The 22,500-nt window shown below is 44.6% G+C and overlaps 1 protein-coding gene across 5 annotated transcripts in view; it reads left to right on the top strand.

Annotated features, from left to right (window-relative positions):
- Positions 1-22,500, top strand: part of LOC311249205 (zinc finger and BTB domain-containing protein 14-like) — a 22,965-nt gene that overhangs the window by 255 nt on the left and 210 nt on the right. The window contains exons 2-12 of one of the 5 annotated variants that reach the window (XM_084340075.1): positions 2,303-2,328; positions 9,867-9,894; positions 10,250-10,286; positions 10,505-10,552; positions 15,960-16,013; positions 16,226-16,414; positions 16,546-16,716; positions 17,388-17,483; positions 17,574-17,717; positions 20,551-20,888; positions 21,904-22,500. The exon at positions 21,904-22,500 is cut by the window's right edge and continues 210 nt beyond it. In XM_084340075.1, coding sequence (XP_084196201.1) covers positions 2,325-2,328; positions 9,867-9,894; positions 10,250-10,286; positions 10,505-10,552; positions 15,960-16,013; positions 16,226-16,414; positions 16,546-16,716; positions 17,388-17,483; positions 17,574-17,717; positions 20,551-20,888; positions 21,904-22,003 — 1,209 coding nt within the window. In that variant the 5' untranslated portion in view covers positions 2,303-2,324 and the 3' untranslated portion in view covers positions 22,004-22,500. Of the gene's footprint in view, positions 1-2,302; positions 2,329-9,866; positions 9,895-10,064; positions 10,287-10,504; positions 10,553-15,959; positions 16,014-16,225; positions 16,415-16,545; positions 16,717-17,387; positions 17,484-17,573; positions 17,718-20,550; positions 20,889-21,697; positions 21,761-21,903 lie in introns of those variants that run through there. The other 4 variants (XM_084340072.1, XM_084340071.1, XM_084340073.1 and 1 more) reach the window with 4 other exon arrangements.

Genomic DNA, 22,500 nt, shown 5'->3' with positions numbered 1-22,500 from the left:
GCTAACGTTAGCTTGCACCGACAGCGAGCTCGCACTAAGCGGCTCCTGACCCGAGCTAAACCCGCTCAGTTGGACCATGTTCGGTATCTGTTGACCCGAGCTGAACCCGCTCAGTTGGACCATGTTCGGTGTCTGTTGACCCGAGCTAAACCCGCTCAGTTGGACCATGTACAGTATCTGCTGACCCGAGCTAAACCCGCTCAGTTGGACCATGTTCGGTACCTGCGGTGCCCACAGCCGGCGGCCAGCGTCACTCTCATGTTAGTTTAGTTCTCCTTTAAATGTGACTCTGAACATGAAGCCGGAGACTTGTCATCAAACTGACGTGTTGAGGTAACGTCTGCTTGTACATCAGCTTCTGAATGCATCGTAACGAAGTCGGCAATGAACGCTGTTTTTCGGTACACCAAACCTCCATTGTGATGTTGATGTTTTTTTCTGCCGTGTTTACTACATGAATGACGCCACATTGAATTCAATGTGGGTCACTATCCCGAATCAGTCGCTCGCTTCGCTAAAGTCGGCGTGAAACTGGTTAATGCTGAATGTAAAGTGTGAAGTGAAGGGATGGAGTTGTTAGCATCGCTGTTAGCTCGCTGACTGTAAAGTTGTTGCAGTTTCACTGTGGGGTTTGGTCAACCTGTAACCAGCGGCTCAGCTGCTGTTAACAACTAGTAAGGACACATGAACCGGCTGTTTTAAGTCATTTTACAGACAGGCCTGCTTGTTTGCTACTGTGTGTGTGTGTGTGTGTGTGTGTCCGTGACCTTGCTGTGTAACATTAATGACATCATCGTTAGCCCTGAATATCTGACCAAGAGGATCGATATATCATTAAAAGTCTTCCGTGTCATTATCTATGAATTGAAAAACGTGGTTGCTCCTACTTTGCTCGTGTTAACTGCTGTATTGAGACTCCACTGCGGTAAAGTGAGCCGCGGTCTGATTTTCGTTGCGCCTGAACTAGAGTAAATAGGGTGAGCTGGCCCTGGAGCAGCGTGAAGGTCCTGAAAGATGCTGATAGCCTGCGTGCTTTTGCGGATATGTTCTTCATGAAGACTGAACATTTTCCTCATGTTTAATCCGGTGGAAGTTTTATTTTACCGTATCTGTATATACGTTGGGAAGATCTTTGTCACTACACAGAAACATAAGTACAGTAAAAAATGCGGTAGATCAGTAAGTTGCCAGTTTATCAACACATCAGTTTAACTATTTCAGTTATATAGGGTATCGTTATTTACCATTACACAGCTAGTTCTTAATGCTTTTACCGTAACCCTGGATTTCCATGTCGTTAACCACCATTTATTCTGTTTGAACAGCCATTTCTGAATTGATTATCACTAAGATACCCCCATACACCTTAATTTTGTAATTACAAGTATAAAGCTATGGAAATCCCTCTTAACACTTACTAACGCAATTATTTGTTACAGTACACGTGTGAATAACTTGTGTATTTAACATCCATAACTTTGATTACCGTATACTCTACTGCTTTTACCAGTAAATGAGAACAATGATGTTAACATACGTTGTTTTGCTAGCCAAGCATTTGTAATTATATGAATGAATGTTGCGCTCGGTAGTATTTTGTAGGACCCAGAAGCGAACACGAGGCAGGATGAGGTGTGCGAGGTATTTTATTTACAGCACCAGGAGACTGCTGGTGGAGGTGTAAGGCTACACAGGTGTGAGTGTTTGTCCAAGAGATGGGAGGAGGAGATGAGGTAGCTCTCGGTGGCGCTGGTTGCTGTGTGGCGTGTGGTAACGCAGGTGCGAGCAGGGCAGGCTGTCTGCTGCAGTCGCAGGTGGACACTGGAGGCAGAGCAACGTAGAATTAAAACCTGAAACACTAGTAGATCACTAGAAGGCTGTTCGGGCTGAGCCATATAGCACGTCTGGTTGACATCATCTGGCAGCAGGTGGCGTGGAGGGCGGGGCTTATGCTGCAGGAGCGTGTGTGTCAGCAGCTCCAGTGACGGGAAACTCCGCCCAGCCTCTCACCGCACCTCTGCAAGCATCACAGCAAACACAACACCAACGCACAAAGATCAACAGAATATGGGATCGTGACGATATCTAAATATATCATCTCTCTTCTTTCCTGTCTCTCTCCAAAGCTCCCGATTAAAAAAAGATTAAAGTGCCAAAAAATAATGTTTTATTGGCTAGTACTCATTTCCCTAGGTAGTGATGTTAGTTTACGTCTGCTGAGTTTGTTTCATGTGTTTTCATTGTATTTTTTGTTGGTTGTTAATGGTTGTTGTGGTCGCTAACTCCAAATATCATCTCCCAGGTCAAAATGAGTCATCCACGACATGGGTAAGTAGTGTAACTCACCATCCGGAAGACAAATAAATCGTCTGTTTGATATGCATCTTTCAAAAATGTCAGTTGGAACAATACAATATGTTATTCAAATGTTCAACAGGTTACTATGGTTACAGTGCTTTTTGATAAGTGCTGTTGAAACAAATCAGTTTTTATTATGCTTGTACTTTTGTATTTACAATACTTTTTATTAGAGATGGTCTGATCAGGTTTTTTTTTTTGTGATCAAATGTTTTATTAGAATTTGAAAGGCATCTTTATACATTCAACAGCACAGCAGCAGTCAAAAGAGAATACTCAACACAAACGGTCAGCAGAATATAGGAAGGATAACCAGCCTCTAAAAAGTACGCATGTGAAGTAAATTAAAAATACATTCACCAAAAAAAAATAAAAAATATATAAAAATAAATAAATAAATAAATAAAAATAAAAAATATAATAATAATAATAATAATAACGTTCACCATCTACCAGAAGGAGTATGTACATACTTTCCCGCATAATTTAGGCGACACATCAAATAATAAACACAGACATACAATATATAGGCCTACATACAAACAAGTAGTTACAGTAAGGGATACTGAATGAGGTGGCAAATAAAACATAAATGGGAAAAAAAATTTTTAGATAATAAATAAATAAATAATGTATACATATATATATATATATATATATATACACACATACATACATACACACATATATATATATATATACACACATCCACATATATATACACACATACACACACATAATAATAAAGGAGAAAAAAATAAATTAATTAAAAAAATAATAATAATAAAAATAATAAATAATAATAATAATAATTAATTAGTTAAACATAAAAAAACAATACAATTAATAGGTAAATAAATCAGGCAAAATGTTACATAAGCAAAGAGATAAAGTGCTACTGATGTTGAAAGTCTTACAACCTAGCTAAATATACCAAACTGTTAGATACCATTAATAATTTGTAAAGGACATAATACGAAACCCAACAGGGAACATTAACCAAAGAAAACAGGACCAGAGGGGGGGTGGGGGTCATATCAAAAGGCCTTTGAGATCCTCTACTGTCTGAGCCCAGCACATTATCACTTCCTCCTTTGCCCCATGGATGCGTGCTGTAGACAGTTCCAGATGCGCAACATCTATGAAAATAAGCAGCCACTGTCGCCGAGTTAGTGTATGAGGAGGTTTCCACCTGGTTGCAACCATCTTTTTAGCGGCTGTCAGGCCAGCCAGAAACACCCGCTTTTGGGATTTTCGTAGTTTCAGCTGAGAGAGATCATTTAAAATAAAAACAGATGGGGACAATGGGACAGGGATGGACATTAATGAGGACAGTTCTCCCCCTACCATTTTCCAAAAATTAGCAACACCTGGGCATTCCCAAATCATGTGGAAAAAGGTACCTACTGTGCCTGGAAAACATAGTGTACAGTTTGGGTTATCTTTAAATTTCATACTGTGAAGTTTACGAGGAGTCATATGTTCGGTGAATGAAATTTAAATGGATCTGTTGGTGGTCAGGATTTCTGGATGACTGTTTAACCGCATCCCAGACACCATGCCAGCTGAAGTCAGGGTTCAGGTCGGGGATATCTGCCCGCCAAGACGCATCCACTGGAAGAGCAACATATGAATTTTCCAGGAAATAGCGATACAATTTAGACACAGTTTTTCGTGATTCCCGGGCCTGACGCAAAACCTTGAGCAAAGAGTGTTCCTCCAGTGGACCCTGCCATGGTACCCCATATGTCTTCATGGTTGTTCTTAGTTGCAGGTAGAAATAAAAAGTGGAATGTTGTAAATTAAACCGGAATGTGAGTTCTTCAAAGGAGTATAGGCCCCTGTCTCCAAATATGTCACCAAGGGAGTGAATCCCCTTGTCGTACCACTGGCGACATTGACCAAACTTAATTGGGGATTTACCAATCAACAAACGATCATTATAAAAAATAGGTGAATAAGGGTTCCAATTAGATGAAATGCCACACGTTTTTTCTGCCGCCCTCCAGACTGCTAATAAGTGAGACACAATGGGCCCAAAGCGGACTTGAGATTTTCTTATGGGAATATTAGAGAATAAGATTTCATTCAGTTTCAATGGAAGAACCATATTCTCTTCCAGAGCACGCCATGAAGTCTCGATTCTATTGTCAAACCAGCTGATCAAAGGGCGCAGAGTGAAGGCCCAGTGATATAGCTTAGGGTTAGGCAGTGACAGTCCCCCGTCAGCTCTATCTCTCTGTGCTGTGGATAATCTGAGACGAGGGCGCTTACCATTCCATACAAAGTTAGACATTATCTGCTGGACCTTGTCCCAAAAACGTGGGGGAGGTGGTAAAGGCAGCATCGCACTCACAAAGTTAATCCGGGGAAGCACATTCATTTTAATAATAGATATACGAGACCTAAGAGAGTTTGGCAGCGCAGCCCATTTATCAAGATCACGGGTAATGTTGGACAAGGTTTCTTCATAGTTGGTTTTGACAATGGTCTGTAATGATGAGCCAATCTTAATGTCCAAATACTTAAACTGGTTGACTACTGGTATATTCGCAGGTAAAGTTATATTTCTCATTTGGTCATTCAGAGGTAAGAAAGCTGACTTCGTCCAATTTATTCTGTACCCAGATATATCACTGAAACATTGGAAAATATAGAGAACATTAGGTAGGGACTGCTGAGCGTTTCCTAAATACAAGAGGATATCATCCGCATACAAAGATATGTAATGTGTGGTCCCACACACAGTGATTGGAGTGATATCTTTAGCCATTCGGATTGTCTGAGCCAGAGGCTCCAGAGAGAGTGCGAACAGAAGTGGACTCAACGGGCATCCCTGTCTGGAACCCCTTGCAATGTTAAACAAGGAGGAACAAGTTCTACCTGTTAGGACCATAGCTGTTGGATTAGTATATAAAACTTTAATCATATGTATGAAATGAGGCCCCAACTCAAAAACCTCCAGTACTGACCAGAGATACTGCCACTCCAAACGGTCAAATGCTTTCATAGCATCTAATGAGAAGACAGCTGAAGGTAGTGGTAGTGAGGAGGCCCTGTGTATAATATGTATTAATCTCCTCATATTATCTGATGACTGCCTGGATCTAATGAATCCTGTTTGGTCACAATTAATAAGTGTTGTCATAAAAGGTTGGAGCCTACGTGCAAGGAGCTTAGCATAAATTTTTATATCAGCATTTAAAAGGGATAAAGGTCTATAATTGGCACATTCAGAAGGGTCTTTATCTTTTTTTAGCAACAGTGAAATGATAGCTATATTCACATCTCTAGAGAAGGAGCCTTTCTCCAAGGAGGTCTGTATCATATCAAGAAGTAAGGGGCCCAGACTATGCCAGAAAGTTGTGTAAAATTCTGGGGGGATCCCATCCAGACCAGGTGATTTACCCCTGCGCATATCATCAGCTGCTGCCTTAAGCTCCATTAAAGTTATAGGGGCATTTAAACTTTGGGAACCATCGTCTGTCATTCTGGGTAATTGGATGGAACTCAAAAATTTGTTGCATGCATCTTTATCGTGAGAAACCTCTGAGCTGTACAAGTCAGCATAGAAACTACGGAAAGAAGCATTAATTTCGGAGGGTTCTGTTAACATATGACCGTCATTTGATCTAATGGAGGTGATGTCAGAGAATTGTTCATTAGCCTTCAGCCTTAGCGAGAGTAAATGACTGGGTCTGGCTCCATTAAAATAATATGTTTGGCGTGTTTTATGTATCAAGAATTCAGCGCGCCGTTTGAGAATAGCATTAATGTCTTTTTTCACCAGGTCATACTGTAATGCAACCTGATCATCAAATTGTTGTTGTAATAAGTTATCCAATGTTGAGAGTTTGCGCTCCAGCTCAGAGAGTCTGGATGAGCGGGCCTTCCTTAGATTAGATGCATACAGTGTAGCATTATTTCTAATAAAACCTTTTACAGCGTCCCAGAGTATTCCCGGGTCAGTAACTGAGCCCTTATTTATATTAATGAATTCACTAAGTTGGGCCATAAACTGAGTTCTAAAAAACTCGTCACGGAGTAAGGTAGTATTAAAACGCCATTTAGGCGCCCGCAATGGGGTGGAGCGAATCAAGACAAGAGCAACCACTGCCTTATGATCTGAGAGAGTAACTGGCAAAAGAGTAACCTCTATAATTTTCTGAAACATGCCTCTAGAGGCAAAAATAAAATCAATTCGTGAAAAGGACTTGTGCCTTGCTGATAGATGAGTAAAATCTCTGGAAGTAGGATTTACCATACGCCACAAATCCACCACACCAATGTTATTTGACCAAGAGCGTAAGGCTTCGGAGCTCTGTTTTTGCTCTTTGTTTTCAGATTGTCCAGATCTATCAAGAGAGTGGTCCACTACAGCGTTGAAATCAGCACCTATGATGAACTTAAAGTCTGAGAGGTCCAACAGAATTTTAGTTATCTGTTCATAGAAATGTGAATCAAAGGTATTAGGAGCATAGAGCGATACAAGTGCAATGTCTGTGTTTTCTACATGAATTTTGGCGATAGCTATTCTGCCTTTATTGTCAGACCACGTATCCAGCAATTTAAAGCGCAAATTACGACGGCAAATAATTGCTACTCCTTTGGTCTTATTAGTGGCAGAAGAATGAGCAAGTACCCGGAAAAATCTGTTAGATAAACGATTCACATCACGTCTGACAATATGAGTTTCTTGTAACATAGCAATATGGGCTCCTTGTTTACGAAGGAAGTCTAAAATAGCAACTCTTTTCACTGGGTTATTTAAACCCCTTGCATTGAGACTCAGGACTTTCAACTGGAGTCCATCAGCCATTACAATATAAAAATTGAGGCAAAAGGAGGGCAGAGGAATTGAAGGCTATGGAGATAAATCTCGGACTGGGGAAGGGGAGGCGGAAAGGAAAGCCCCTGGGCCTGCAACAACTAAGGAACCTCTGAACAACACAAATAGAAACACAAAACAAGGAGAAGACAAGAACACCCATGTCTGTAACTCCTATGGAGAGAGAGAGAAAAAAAAAAAAGCTAACTTTACCTATCGCTTCTAAAACACAAGGAAGTAGCAAAAAACACTACTCAATCTAGTTTAGAAAACAAAAACAAAAAGGGGGACTTAATTAATCAAATAAACACCAAAAGGTGGCCATCTCCCCCGCTCGGATGGCTAACTGAAGTGCAGTCTTAAGTCATGGAAAACAATAAACCAGAATCAATAATAAACAAAGAAATACTAGCAGTAAATGAACAAAGGTACTTGAAATTATGTGCAAATGTAAAAATAAATAGATAAGTAAATAAATGTGATGAGTGGGGAGCAGGGCACTAAAGTTAAGTGACTGACTCACCAGCTGCCAGCAGTACAAAGATAGGCAGATAACAGGACGATTCACATGTTACCATCCATAAATGTCTTTGCGTCCTCTGGGTCTTTGAATGACTTCTGTACACCGTTTACCTTGAATGCCAGCACCGCAGGAAAGTTCATCTGGAAACGGATGTTTCGCTTAATAAGCTCGGCGCAGACAGGGTTGAAAGCTCTACGAGCAGACCGGACCAATGGAGGGATGTCAGGAGCGAAGCGGATAGACTGGCCGTCATACTGGATGGACCCTTTGCGTCTTGCTGCAGACATTATCATGGCGACATCTCTGGAACGATGGATCTTGACAATGACAGGGCGAGGGCGACCCTCCAAAGGTGGCCCGAGACTTCGATGTGCGCGGTCAATTGAGATGGATTGGACCGGTAGCTCCAGCACCCTGGGAATGAAACCTTCAAAGAAACCAACCGGATCACTTCCTTCGATCGACTCCTTGATATTTAAGATTCTGATATTGTCTCGCCTGGAGCGACCCTCTAAATCTGTAACTTTAGCTGTCAGTTCTGCATTTACTTTTTCCATCGCGGTTAGTTTCCTCTTCAGCGGAGTAACGTCGTCTTCCAAGGCGGAGACACGGGACTCGTATTCGGTCTGACTTGCAGCGAGGGAGTCGGTAGTCGCCGCTATCTCGTCAATGCGCTTCACCATACCGTCAACTTTTTCCTCCAGTCTGGATTCGAAGCTGGTGAAGACTTGCTGGAGCATTGTTTGCGTCCGCCTGCCTTCTTCGGCAACGACAGTGGCAATGTGTTTAAGCAGCGCTTCAGATGAAAGTTCAGGTGACACGCTATCAGCGTTAGCAGCATGCTCAACGCTAGCGTTAGCTTCACTGGATTCAACAGGATCTTCTGCCGTATCCCGAGGCTGGTCAAGTTTGTGGTGTCTTGCAGGCTTCGGCATTGCGAAGTGAAGTTCAGAAAACAATTTGATAGGTTTTTATGCTGGTTCAGCTGGCGAAGGATAAGTTAAATTGTTCCGAGCGGAGGAGAGACAACGCCGCGCAACTTCACACTACCACGCCATACCGGAAGTCCCTCTGATCAGGTTTTTTGGGACCGATACCGATCACCTAAAGCCTCACCGATCCGATTACCGATCAGAACCGATCGATCACGTAAACCGATATTATTAATATTTATATTATTTTACTCTTTTTTTTATTCCCCCATTAATTCATCCACTCATGCAAAGGCCTATAGTCTTTCATTTATGTTCACCTTGTAATTATTTATTTAAACTACTAGATTACCTTTATTTATTACATAACCGTAACTTCAATATTCCTTCATAGCAGCAGTGGCACTGTGGAAAACAATATGCCAAAATGGCCTCTAGAGGGCAGTCAAGAAGAGCTAAAGGTTGACAGTTCAATCATTTATTGATATTATTATTATTCCATCACTGTTCTTGTGATTCCCATGGCCTTCTCACCGCGAGGGTTGTAGGGCTGCGTGCTCTCCAATGTTGTTTGCAGCAGTGCCTGTGGGGTCGGCGTTGTCTTTTTCTTTTCGCTAGTTAGTTGCAGGAAATCGTTATGTTCTTTGCTGTGAAACGACTTCAAGTGCCGAATTAAATTTGTAGTATTAAAACTACTTGGTTTGTTTCCCCCACGAGGCACTACACGCTTGCATGCGTTACAGCTGGCGTGTGTGACATCTGTCTCACATATTTCAAAGGACTTCCATATAGCCGACATGTTAGCAGTGCATGCAGGCAGTGTGACCACAACACGACACTTCTTCTTTGTTTTGAAGCGGCACTACCGCCCCCTTTGGATCCGGAATGTTATATATATATATATATATATATATATATATATAGCGATCGGATCGGTGATTTTAACCTTTTATCGGATTTCCGATCGATCGTTTTTACCATATAGGCCCGATCCGATCAGTAACCGATCGATCGGCACCATCTCTACTTTTTATACCTTGTGTGCACTCTGTTTTATCCTTCACTACTTATTTACTTGCAAGTATTTGACTTTACCAAGTGCAGGTGTAGAAATGGCATCCAGTTATCTTATCTAGATATTACATCATCTTCAAACATGTGACATATTCTTTAAATATTAGTATTTGTAAGTTAATATTTTGTGTATTCTTTTCTTAAATTTCAGATTGTACACTTTCTCCATATTTGGAAAGGTTAGTATGGGATGTAAAAAAAAAAAGCATTTCTCAATTGATTTGTGTGATTTCATCTTTTAATCTTGCAACAACATTTTACTGTCTGTCTACCTCCTGATTTAAAAGTGTTGTACTACATGTTTCCAACCTTCATGTGCATTCAAATGGCATTTATTCTTGTGCTTCAGCTGTTTCTAACTAAGCTTTTCTTTAAGTCAAAGAAAATCACATACACGGCGGAGGAAATCTTCATCGCTGTGCAACAGCGTTTGCCCCCAGGAGCCAGTGGCACAGACCACAGTTACTCTCCTGCCACTGGCTTCTGGGGGACTATCTGCTGTAACCTTAAGTTGCCCAACTCATCCACTAACAGGCTGAGGCTGAGGGAGGCCTATGTGCGGAGGTGCAAGGTAAATATGTGCAGCTGACATATTGATGACTAAATACATTTCCATATGTCTGTCTGTTTGTGTCAGTCAGTCTTGATCGGTAGATATAATTCTGTGTAAAGTGCCTTGATGACTTTTGTTGTGATTTGGCGCAATATAGAGATTGATTGATTGATTACATATGATTTTAGTATTTTCGGACCATTTTCACAAAATGGGGGGATTGTTTTTGTCAACAGACTGTGCAGCGTCCAGATGAGCCTGGTGTCCACCCTCAGCACAGCGAGGTACTTTCTCTTCTCTCTGTGTAACTATATTACAACCTTTATTCCTATTGCCCAAGTGAGGGCATGTCAGAGCAGTGCGACATGGCAAAGGGCAGCCATATGACTCACAAGGGCCAAACGACAAACACACAATGGCCGCGTTTCCCAGATTCGTTAAGAAGCTCTTAAGTGCTAAGATCTTCTTAGGAGCGATCTTAAGAACGCTGTGAAAGAAGGATGTGTTTCCCAGAGTCGCTCTTAGCTTAAGATCTTTCACTAAGAAGGAAATGTAAGATCGAGCTGACCCACTCTCAACAGCCTTCTTAGCGACCACATGCTCAGTGATCAAGCCGCGTCAGGGAAATGTATATCCTCCACTTTTCGAAATAATAAAACAATGCTCAATGTTGAAATGCGCTATAGCTGCGGACCACTGGCGCAAGAAACATAGGCTAATAGAAGAAGAAAAAAGTTTTCCACACACACATCTGCATATATGAGTTTATATTGCCACGCACGTTGCCAAAGTCCGTGTGTGTGAGAAACCACGGCTGCAATACAGCACATTCTCGCTGCGAACCAACAGCGTCGCCATGCGCGAAGCCAGACGGTTTACATAAATGCATACGTGCGTCAGCACTTCTCCCCACTGGACGTGCTGTCAGACCGGGCTGTCCAGGCAAAGTACCGGCTGCCCCGTGTGGAGATCCAACGGCTGATCACTCTGGTGTCTCCACACATCCCGAGAGCAACCCGCTGCAGTTTTGGCCTCAGCCCAGAGGTGCAGCTCCTGGCTGCGCTGCGTTTTTACGCAGTGGGGAGCTTCCTGGAGGTGGTGGGGGACGGCACCGGCCTCAGCAAGGCATCGGTGTCACGGAGTGTGGCAGCTGTGACACCGGTTCTCCTGCGCCATGCCCGGACCCACATAAAGTTGCCCACCACACGGGACGAGGTCCGCCAGGTCCACCAAGGGTTCCACGCAGTGGCTGGGACCCCCCGGGTGATCGGTGTGGTGGATGGCACCCTCATTCCAATCCACAATCCCTCCCTGGTGGATCTGTATAAAGCACTACGCGGCCATCAACACACCCACACACACGATGCATGCGTAGCCTAATTGCACCTGTGTGGGGGGACCACGGGGCGCTGTGTGTGACTTATGCGCTGATAAAGAGGTGGGTGATCGATTTGCCTGGCATCGATTGATTCAGTTTCAGCAGCACCGAGGTGGACAGCTCCCACTAAGAGCTTCTTAAGCAGCTTCTTTGGCTTGATCTTAAGGTTCTCCTAAGAAGGCAGTTAAGAACGCGTCTGGGAAACACCCGCATCTTAGCGCTCCTTCTTAGCCGAACCCTTCTTAAGAGCCTTCTTAAGTCCTTAAGAACGATCGAATCTGGGAAACGCGGCCAATGTATGATTGAATGTAATACATCACTGATTATCTGTCCAACTTAAAGGAACTTTAATCGGCCGTTAGGGTAACTGCAGCCATCAGCCGAGCCGGCGTGGGAGCGCGCATGAACTCTCCACAGCAGTGCAGCTGAAGCCTTATCCCCCACACACACACACGAAGCAGCCGGGAAGCTGCTCGCTGTGTGTAGCGACACACAAGCGCTGCGATTTACCATTACGGGTGATGCAGTCTGAAGGCACAGGCGAAAGCAAAGACGGCATGTTGGGGGACAGAAATATCGTCTCTGATACGGGATTGCTGTGTGTGAGCGGCTAATGTTACTACACAGACACAAACAAACCGTTAGCCTGTGGCTACAGCCAGCTGCTAACGTCACCTCCCAGATAACAGGTTGGGCTTTCGGTCCCGTATATAAAAAAGGGCCTTTCTCTAACTATTCGGTTTCAGACTAAAGGACCGTGGACAATGTGCAGTCTGTAACTATTCAGTGTCACTCAGCGGTGGACTAAGTTACATGTTAGCAGCTAACGCTACTTTGCACGTTAGGTCACTCCGAGTCCTCGTGATCTCATATGATTTTCAAATCAAGCTGTAAACATGACCTGTAATGTTTTCTTACCTGGTTACTAGGAAATGAGCCATGTCAGCACCTGTTTTCAGTCCCAGTTCCAGCTGGAGCTGCTTCCATGAGTCGAGCGTGTATCTGATGTATATTCAGGTGCCAGCCCAGCTTTGCTGGTAATGTTGTGTTGACTCACGGCATGCCGCTGATAAAAACCTTCGTCTTCTTCTTAGTATGACTTTTTAGTGGACTTTGTGTGGTGGTGGGTCGTTTGCTGGCCGTAGCAGAATCCATTACTACCCGAACACTAGTTTGAGTCCGCCGCGCTTGTTTTCTTCGCGTATCCAAGTCGAAAGCCGCTACGTGGGTGGGCTCATTCTTTGAGCGCTTCGTCACCCATTAGCATTAAAAACTTGAAATGCATGTTTATTTTTCCGCAGATCCTGCCCCCTGTCCCTTTCAGTAAGAGTCAGCACTAACGTACTTTTTCAGTTTTTGTTTCTACTAAACAAAATGAAGGAAGGGTTGTAACATGTAATGATGACTTTGACCCTGAAAGCTGAGCACGAGACCGATAACTTGTGGACTGTTAAAAAGACTATTTCACACAAGTACATGAATGCCTCAATGATTGGAGGGCTGGAGGTGAAAGGACCTTGTAGAACCTTAATAGGGAATGGGCCGAGTAGAGCCAGGGGAGGCATATGGATCAGTAAGCAGCGGTGGAGCTGAGCTAAAGTGTTGCTGGAGGTGGGTGACCCAAACTGATTGAAGGCGCTGGGGCTGCTAAACTTGGACCACAGGCAATCTGATATTATTATTATTATTATTATTATTATTATTATTATTATTAATACATAGGTTTTATATAGCGCTTTTCTAGGTACCCAAAGACGCTTTACAAAAACACAAAACAAAAAGGATACAATATGTCCCCTGCACTTTTCAAAAGGCCGTTTTGGTCCCCTGCAGTTTTTACGGTCCAAAAACACTGTTACGCTATAGTAAACAGAGACACGACAAGCACTAGGACCAAGTGGAAGACGGCCGCTCACGCTGAAGCCTGTTTCCCTGAGTTTAGACCGCCCACAAGCTCCTCGATTGGCTCTGCCATTTCTTGTGTGATTGGCCGTCCCCGCTGTTACTCCATCTTGCTTGCACAGTACACCGGTCTGCTAGTTGCTCAGGGGGGTATTCCAGAAAGCGGGTATTGTGAAAGCTCTGAGTTTGTTAACCCTGAGATGAGAGAAACTGAGTGTTCAGCTCCAGAAAGAGAGGAAACTGAACCTCTGGTCTGTTACTGCGGTAACTGACTCTGTGGACCTCACCTGCTCACTGGTTCACCTGAAGAAACCCTGAGTGTGACGGAGCTGTCTGACAGCGGCTGTCCTTTCCTTCTCAGTCGATCATGTTGAAGCATAAATAATTCACATAGTTTTACACCAGGAGGAGAATTTTAATTCATTTAGATGAGCTCTCGCTCCCTGACGAGGACTGGACCCAACAGAACCGCTTCTCATCAGTCCGTCATTTATATTATCCGGCCGCACAGCGAATATCAGGCTACACGTCATCGCTGACGTGCTCTCAGGTCTGAACCATCCTCTTTAATCACTTCACAGGTTAATCAATCACCTTCAGCAGCCAGAAACAGAGAAATAACTCACATTTCATTTGGCTTCTGTATTTCCCACAGAAGCTACAACAGGAACCATCAGTAGAGCCCGGTGGACTTTTCCAACAACGTAATTTCAAAGTCCGTGTTTCTAGTTTGCTGCCTTGAGTATTAGACTAAATGACTTCTAGTTCAATCTGTAGACAGGAAGTGTGTGTCTGCCTCTAATGTTGGGTCCTGGGTGCGAGTGACGCCCTCAGCCTCTGGTCACCCAGCGAGCTGACCCAGGACCAGCTCCTCAGCCTCTGGTCACCCAGCGAGCTGACTCAGGACCAGCTCCTCAGCCTCTGGTCACCCAGCGAGCTGACTCAGGACCAGCTCCTCAGCCTCTGGTCACCCAGCGAGCTGACTCAGGACCAGCTCCTCAGCCTCTGGTCACCCAGCGAGCTGACTCAGGACCAGCTCCTCAGCCTCTGGTCACCCAGCGAGCTGACTCAGGACCAGCTCCTCTGCCTCTGGTCAGCCAGCGAGCTGACTCAGGACCAGCTCCTCTGCCTCTGGCGGACAGGTGGAGGTGGAGGTGGAGGTGAGCACCACCTCATGTTCATCTACTCAGCAGGATGTTAGGACACAGATGTGTGTTAAACAGCATCTGTTGGTGGTAAAAGCTGCTACAAGTTAAAATATCCACTGAATAAACTTTGACTTTGTTTAATATATGAAAAATAAAACCAAAGTGAGGAGCCATCGTGAGACTGTTTTTATATTTAATTTTCAGCCGATTTGAATTAAATAAAAATAGCCTAAAATAAAACATTGAACAACATTCAGCCACTTCCTCAAAGGCTAATATAAAATAAAGTGATGTTAAATTCAAAATAAAAAGACGGTCAGTGATTTTTGTTACGGCCGCAGCCGTGTTCCTTTTTTTTCCCAGAAAATGTCTGCTTCCTGTTTCCTCCCCTGTTGCCATGGTGAATCACAGTATCGGAGCTCCATTGATGATGGCTTTTTACTAGTCGTCAGGCACGAGCTCAACTCAGAGTTAACATACTCAGAGTCCGCTTACCTGACTCAGATCAGCTGTTCTGGGACTGAACACTCAGAGTTTCACTTCACAGGGTGAGTCAGCTCAGAGTTCAGGGTTCGCCTCAGAGTTTGTTGAACCTCCTTTCTGGAATACCCGCCAGGAGTCCTTATTAATCTGCCACGGTGAGTTGGGCGTTTGTTTGGGCCTGGGTCACGTCAGCTAGAAGGATTGTAATGTCAGAGGTTTCATTTACATTAACCTTTGAATCGGTGTCCATGTGCGTGTGTGTTTGGTGATAAGGCGCAGCCAGGATGTCTAAAAAAAAAAAAGAAAAGTGGACATAAGAGACTTCTTTAGAAGTCAAAGTGTAAGTTACTCAAAGAAATGCGTCACACCATCCTGTAACATCTTCACTGGCTGCCAATAACACTTCAAGATCCTCCTCATCAATTACAAAGCTTTCAATAATCTTGTAAAGTGTCTGAGTTTTATTGAAAGTGCTGATAAATAAAATGTATAACTGTAGAGCCTCAACAATGCAAAGATTTTAAAAAAGCCCTTTATTTAATGCCAAAGAGTTGCACTTATTTTCATGTATTTTTTGTTGAAAGGCAGCAACTGTTTAAAAAAACAACAATGAAAGATTTAGGGAAAAATACAATAAAACCTCGGATTACAAATGTGATTTTATATCCAAACTCATGATTGTGAAAGGGTTTTCCTCTATAACCGTATCATCAAAATTGATGATTGTTGCACCCCAAATTGTCCCACTGTTCATGTCATGCATCAATATATCTTTGTCAGGTGACGGATAGAAATGGAGCAGAGGATGGAGGAGGAGAGGCTGGAGGCTCACAGGTGAGGTTGAAAGAATAAACACGTTAGTCATGCGCAGGAATAACGTTAGCTTACGTTAGCTGTACTGGTCAACAATTTCTGCCTACAAGATAATAGTTGGTGAGAAAGGGCCGATCAGAGGATCAAATATGGTGGATACATGACGTCTCCAACAGAAAGTGTTTTTTGTGCGAACTGTGCCTTTTATTCCTGTGTTACCTGCCCGTGTGTAGATGACGGAGACGGTGAAGTATGTGGACGACGAACATAAGAGCATCTTCCTGAAGCTGCTGAACGAGCAGCGGCTGGAGGGCGAACACTGCGACATCGCTGTGGTGGTCAAAGACGTCAAGTTCCGCGCTCACCGCTGTGTGCTCGCCGCCTGCTCCAACTACTTCAAAAAACTCTTCAAAAAACACGAGGTACTCTTCAGTATACACGTGTACACTTTATATTTACAAAAACACACAGGGTTCGACCACATTACTTCAACAAACCAGGTGTACTGCAGGTACATGAATGTTATTAACCCTCACCTGTCCGTGTCTCTCAGGTGGACAACTCTTCGGTGATTGAGATCGACTTCATCCGCTCTGATATCTTCGAGGAGGTGTTGAACTACATGTACACAGCAAAGATCTCCGTCAAGAAGAGAGACGTCAACCTCATGATGTCATCAGGACGGATCCTCGGGATCCGCTTCCTCGACAAACTCTGCTCTCAGGTAACAGTCACACAGGTAACAGACACACAGGTAACAGTCACACAGGTAACAGTCACACAGGTAACAGTCACACAGGTAACAGTCAACAGACACACAGGTAACAGACAACAGACACACAGGTAACAGACACACAGGTAACAGTCACACACACACACGTAACACACACACACGTGTAACACTCTCTCACACACACACACACACACACGTGTAACTCTCTCTCTCTCTCTCTCTCTCTCTCTCTCACACTCACTCACTCACTCACACACACACACACACACACACACACACACACACACACACACACACACACACACACACACACACACACACACACACACACAGGTAACACTGTCAGACTGGTGAGACAGGTGTCACTCAGAACCTGTAGTTTGTAGCTCGTACCTCTGGTCTGTTCTCCCATCCTGATAACTTGAGTTGTGAATAGAGAGGTGACACCTGAGAACACCTGGCACTGACACTTGTGTGCTGTAATCATACTAGTCCAAGACAAACTGAATATACCTCACTGCATTTTTAATGTGAAATCCATCATACTGAAGGTGAATGCAGATGTGTGTGTAGCCTGTTTGCCGTTTACCTGTTCTCAGTCAGACAGGTAAAGACAGGTGAAGCTCCTCCCTCTGTGTGATGATGCAGTCATGTCTCCTCAGAAACGAGACGTGTCATCGGAGGACAAAGAGAAGTTTCCCTATGACATAGTAAAGATGGCGCTGCCGCCAGAAGCTCAGCTGGCTGCTGACGCCGAGGTACGATTACACCGACCAATAATAATCAGTGATCAATCAGCTGTCACAACTGCTTTAATTACCTTTCTGTTCGTCTGTGTGTGTGTGTAGGTACTGGGAGAGCACGATGACACACCCACCACAGATGACCTAGTTGAGGCGTCAGCCAATCAGGAGCTAGATAAGTCTCCCAGTGCGGCGCTGCGTGTCCAGGAAGCCATCCTGAAAGAACTGACCAATGAGGACGTACACAAGGTGTGTACACACACACACACACACACACTCCCTTTGGCTCTTCAGGTTCCACAAATCAATAATCCAATGAATCAATAAATCAGTTCACCTCTCGCTCACACTGTCCGACTCTGACACACTCTGCTCTCTTTTACGTGTGTGTGTGTGTGTGTGTGTGTGTGTGTGTGTGTGTGTGTGTGTGTGTGTGTGTGTGTGTGTGTGTGTGTGTGTGTGTGTGTGTGTGTGTGTGTGTGTGTGTGTGTGTGTGTGTGTGTGTGTGTGTGTGTGTGTGTGTGTGTGTGTGTGTGTGTGTGTGGTCTCTTTGGTCTCTTTAAGCGACTGACGACTCAATACTATAGATGTCACAGTGTACAGGTACAGACTGGTCCACTTTAAACCTTTGTTTGTTTCCTGACTGACAGCTTCAGATTTTAGAAACCACACACAGTTATCAGCTGGTTAGCACAGTCGCTAACAGTCAGCTCTGTGCGGTTCAGTTTGTTACCCAGTTTCTACGGTTACAGAGAGCAGCCCTCACTGTGACCTCTGACCTCCACTGAGGTCATCACCAAGCAATCTGTCATCACAAAAATGTCTCCTGAGAAGGTCTGAGATCAGCTGTCCATGACCCACTTACTGTACACACACACACACACACACACACACACACACACACACACACACACACACACACACACACACACACACACACACACACACACACACACACACACACACACGGGTCACTCTCTTATCTCGTCCATGTTCTGGCAGCAGTCGGACTCGACCCGGCAGCTCCTGTTCACGGACAGAACAGTCTGAAGGTGCCGCTGTGTCAAGTTCAACTCGGACCAAGTGGGTAATAAACTGGTGTTATTGGATCTCAGCAGGTTTCTTATCACACAACATCAAGTTGTTACACTGTGGTGGCGAACACACAACCACACTGCCAGCTGATTGGTCGGTTTGTCAGCAGGATTTAACATAGTGTCAGGCCTGGGCAAAATGAGGACTCAGACGCATCCGGCTATAAACTCACTATATCTAGAATACACAGAATAGACAAAACCAAAAAACACAAACAGAAAATGGCTCCACCTGGGAGGAAAAAGAAAAGGCTGAAACTTATAACTCTGCTGAGGAATCACTATGAAAATACAAAGAAAAGCGCTCCCTGAGGAGGAAAACATAACAGATGCTATAAAATGAAACTACTCTGCTGCTTGACTACAAAAACTATGAAAAAGTCGCTCCAACAAGGGAGGACAGCAGGGCGAGGAAAAGACTGACTACAAAACTAAACAGGAAAAACTTCACTCTACTGACGAGGAAGTAAGAGAACCAAAGAAATACAAACGCTTGGGACGAGACGAGGACTGTGACCATGAGGCTTGAGGCACGCAAACAAACGAGACACTCTGGCACAGGACAGAGGGAGACGCAGACTATAAGACACATGAGGTTAATGGGGAACAGGTGGAAACAATCAGGGATCAGGGGAGACGTCAGACCGGTGACACAAGAGGAAGGGCAATAACCTGAAACGAGAGGAGAGTTACTTTTCAAAATAAAACATGAAAATCACAAGACAGAAAAACAAAAAGACACCGCTCAGCGCGGTGTGACAAAAAGCTCGGTTGGTAGGACGTGTCTCGGTCCAGAACAGACCCCATTAAAGGATAACTACCGTTTTTTACAACCTGGACCTTATTTCTGGCAAAAGATATGGTCATTTACTCACCCAGATAACTTTGGTGTCATTCGGCGTCGTTCGGACGAAATTAGATCCAGTGTAGCGCCGATATATCCATATAATGGGAGAGACGGGGCAGCGACACACAGCCTCTATATAACACATTATCTGCCACGAAACTAGTTAATTTCATCAATATTTTGTTATGAAATGCTAGCGCTATTAGCCTCTGAGTCCGGGCTCGTCTATTGTCAATATCCGGGGTCTGTAGGTTGATCTACTACCTCTGACTGGAAGATGTCGTCTGAGCTGCGCGCGCACCCGCGACAGCCCGGCTTGTTTACCTGTAGCTGCTGCTGCTAGTTTGACCCCGGATGTTGATAACGGACGAGCCCGGACTCAGAGGGGAATAGCGCTAGCATTTCATAACAAAATATTGGTGAAATGAACTAGTTTCGTGGCAGATAATGCGTTATAGAGGCTGTGTGTTGATGCCCCGTTACTCGCATTATATGGATATATCGCCGCTACACTGGATCTAATTTCGTCCGAACGACGCCGAATGACACCAAAGTTATCTGGGTGAGTAAATGACCATATGTTTTGCCAGAAATAAGGTCCAGGTTGTAAAAAACGGTACTTATCCTTTAAGTTTTGGTGCCGGTGCAGATAAAGGGACGGATCCAAGAGTTTTATCTCTTTAACACTGTGACACAGGAAGTTTCTTTGGATCAGAACATTTTGTTTCATGTCTCCGGAAATAAGGAATCAGAATCATCGTGTGTTCAGCTCGCTGGTGTCTGAGGAGGTCCAAAACATGACTTTGGCGGAGGTATGCGCTCTATCCAGTGCCATTTTAGTTTGAACGCTGTATTACACAAGGTGCAGCAGGATGGCAGTGTTGTGTTGTGTTGTGTTGTGTTCTGACCTTCAGGGTCCGACTGTTTGTTGGACGACAGACAGATTAAAACAGATTACAGAAGATTTGAAGAAGAAACTAAACACAGTTTGGTTTAATCCTCCAACACACACACACACACACACACACACACACACACACACACACACACACACACACACACACACACACACAGGTGAGGCTGCTCTCAGGTGGGATGAGGGCTGATAGCAGCAGTTCATTGTTGTGTTTTTGTGTTCAAGATCAGCTCAGAGGAAACCCAACACGACCCGAACGACTGCAGAGGTCCACCAGCTCCACCAGCTCCACCAGCTCCACCAGCTCCACCAGCACCACCAGCACCACCAGCTCCAACAGCTCCACCAGCTCCACCAGCACCACCAGCTCCACCAGCACCACCAGCTCCAACAGCTCCACCAGCTCCACCAGCTCCACCAGCTCCAACAGCACCACCAGCTCCAGCAGCTCCACCAGCTCCACCAGCTCCACCAGCTCCAACAGCTCCAACAGCTCCACCAGCACCAACAGCTCCACCAGCACCACCAGCTCCACCAGCTCCACCAGAAACTAGAGTCCGTCAGTAAGTGCAGAACGAAGGATTCATTAAAGGTGCGATACGTAAGAATTGAACTTGAAATCATTCAAACATCACAGACGTGAAGAAACATCAGTTTGATGTTCTGACGTCGACATCTACTGAAGTTAGCATGCTAACCAGCTAGCCCCAGCCTGGCTCCAGGTGCGCTGCACCAGCTGCACGGCTAACTAAGCTAACCAACTGAATGCAGCTACAGTTAGCAGCAGTTAGCTGTTCCTCTGATGATGTGCTGCCCTGTACTTCCTCTGAGAATGAGCTTGATTCTTGCGTATTGCACCTTTAACCTGAATGAAGACTTGTTCTCATGTGCGTAGCTGCTAAACACAAAGATGACTGTTGTGCTAAATAACACAATGTAATGTGTTGATCTAAATAAAGGGTTTAACAATGACACAATAAGTTGTTTGTTGTGTTTTATGAACTCATAATGTTAAGAAAAATCTCAGAAGGACTCGTGTGTGTGTGTGTGTGTGTGTGTGTGTGTGTGTTGATATGATTCAATAAGAGCCGATCAGACATGAGATCAGATGTTTACCACGTGTCGATACTTTTACAGCTGTTGGTCCTACAGAGGGATCATGTTCCTCAGCGTGACAATAAATATTCATATTCACCTTTAACTCATGGTTACAGTGTTAACCTGCTCCGATCGTCTCTGCTGTAAGTGTACGACGTGTTGTGTGTTCATCAGGAGCACAGTTGTTTTTCATGTGGTCATAAATGAAGTCAGGATCAATGATTAATCAAACAGTCGTCATCGACCGGTCAGCCTGCGACCTCTGACCCCACAGACACTTCACTGCGCTGTGATTAACAACCAGCTGATAGCAGCCGTGGGACAGTCCAGCGTCTCTGTGCTGCCGCCTGCAGGACGTCACCGGGTCAGGCCCAGAAATAGATCCAGAATTTACAATTCACCAAATTTCTACCTGCGTGTTTATTTGTTACATTTTAGGAAAATGATGTTTAACACACGATCTGTCTCCTCTGCCGTCAGCAGGCTCTCGGTCTCAGAAAACCAAAGACGTGTGCCGAGTGTGTTTTGGGAGGAGCAGGTGCAGAGAGTGGGCTCAGATCCAGACCTGCTGGAGGAATAAACACTCAGTCTCATCAGGTTCTGATCCGGAGCCGTTCACCGATGGGAGGAGAGCTCAGAGTTACTGTTGAACTTGTGGGATTAAAAAACCTGAAACCTGAAACCTCAGCTGAGACTGAAGAACGTCAACAAGAGTCAACAACCACAGCTGAGAACACACAGAGGAGCAGCTCCCACGAGTGTGTGTGTGTGTGTGTGTGTGTGTGTGTGTGTGTGTGTGTGCGCCCTCATGCTTCACTCTCGGTCAGATGAACAGACGCTGACTCGAGTGTTTTAAAGCTCCACTCTGAATGTTCCCACACAGCAGGTACACCTGTTAGCCCCGCCCACCTCTTCCACAGAACTCATGATGTCACTTCCTGTCCAGCCACAACCCTCGCCCTGTAGTCTGTCACTCAGCAGTTCATTCGTCCGTCTTCACGATCATTTATCTCTTTTGTCATTAGAGACTCACAAACTGGCACCGCAGCATCCCGAGCAGAACCAGCAGAACCAGCA

This window comes from Pagrus pagrus, assembly GCF_965226575.1.
Source record: "Pagrus pagrus genome assembly, chromosome: 20".
NCBI classification, from domain to species: domain Eukaryota; kingdom Metazoa; phylum Chordata; class Actinopteri; order Spariformes; family Sparidae; genus Pagrus; species Pagrus pagrus.
Note: the sequence above shows the minus strand (reverse complement) of the source record. Positions and strands in the feature narration are given on the sequence as shown.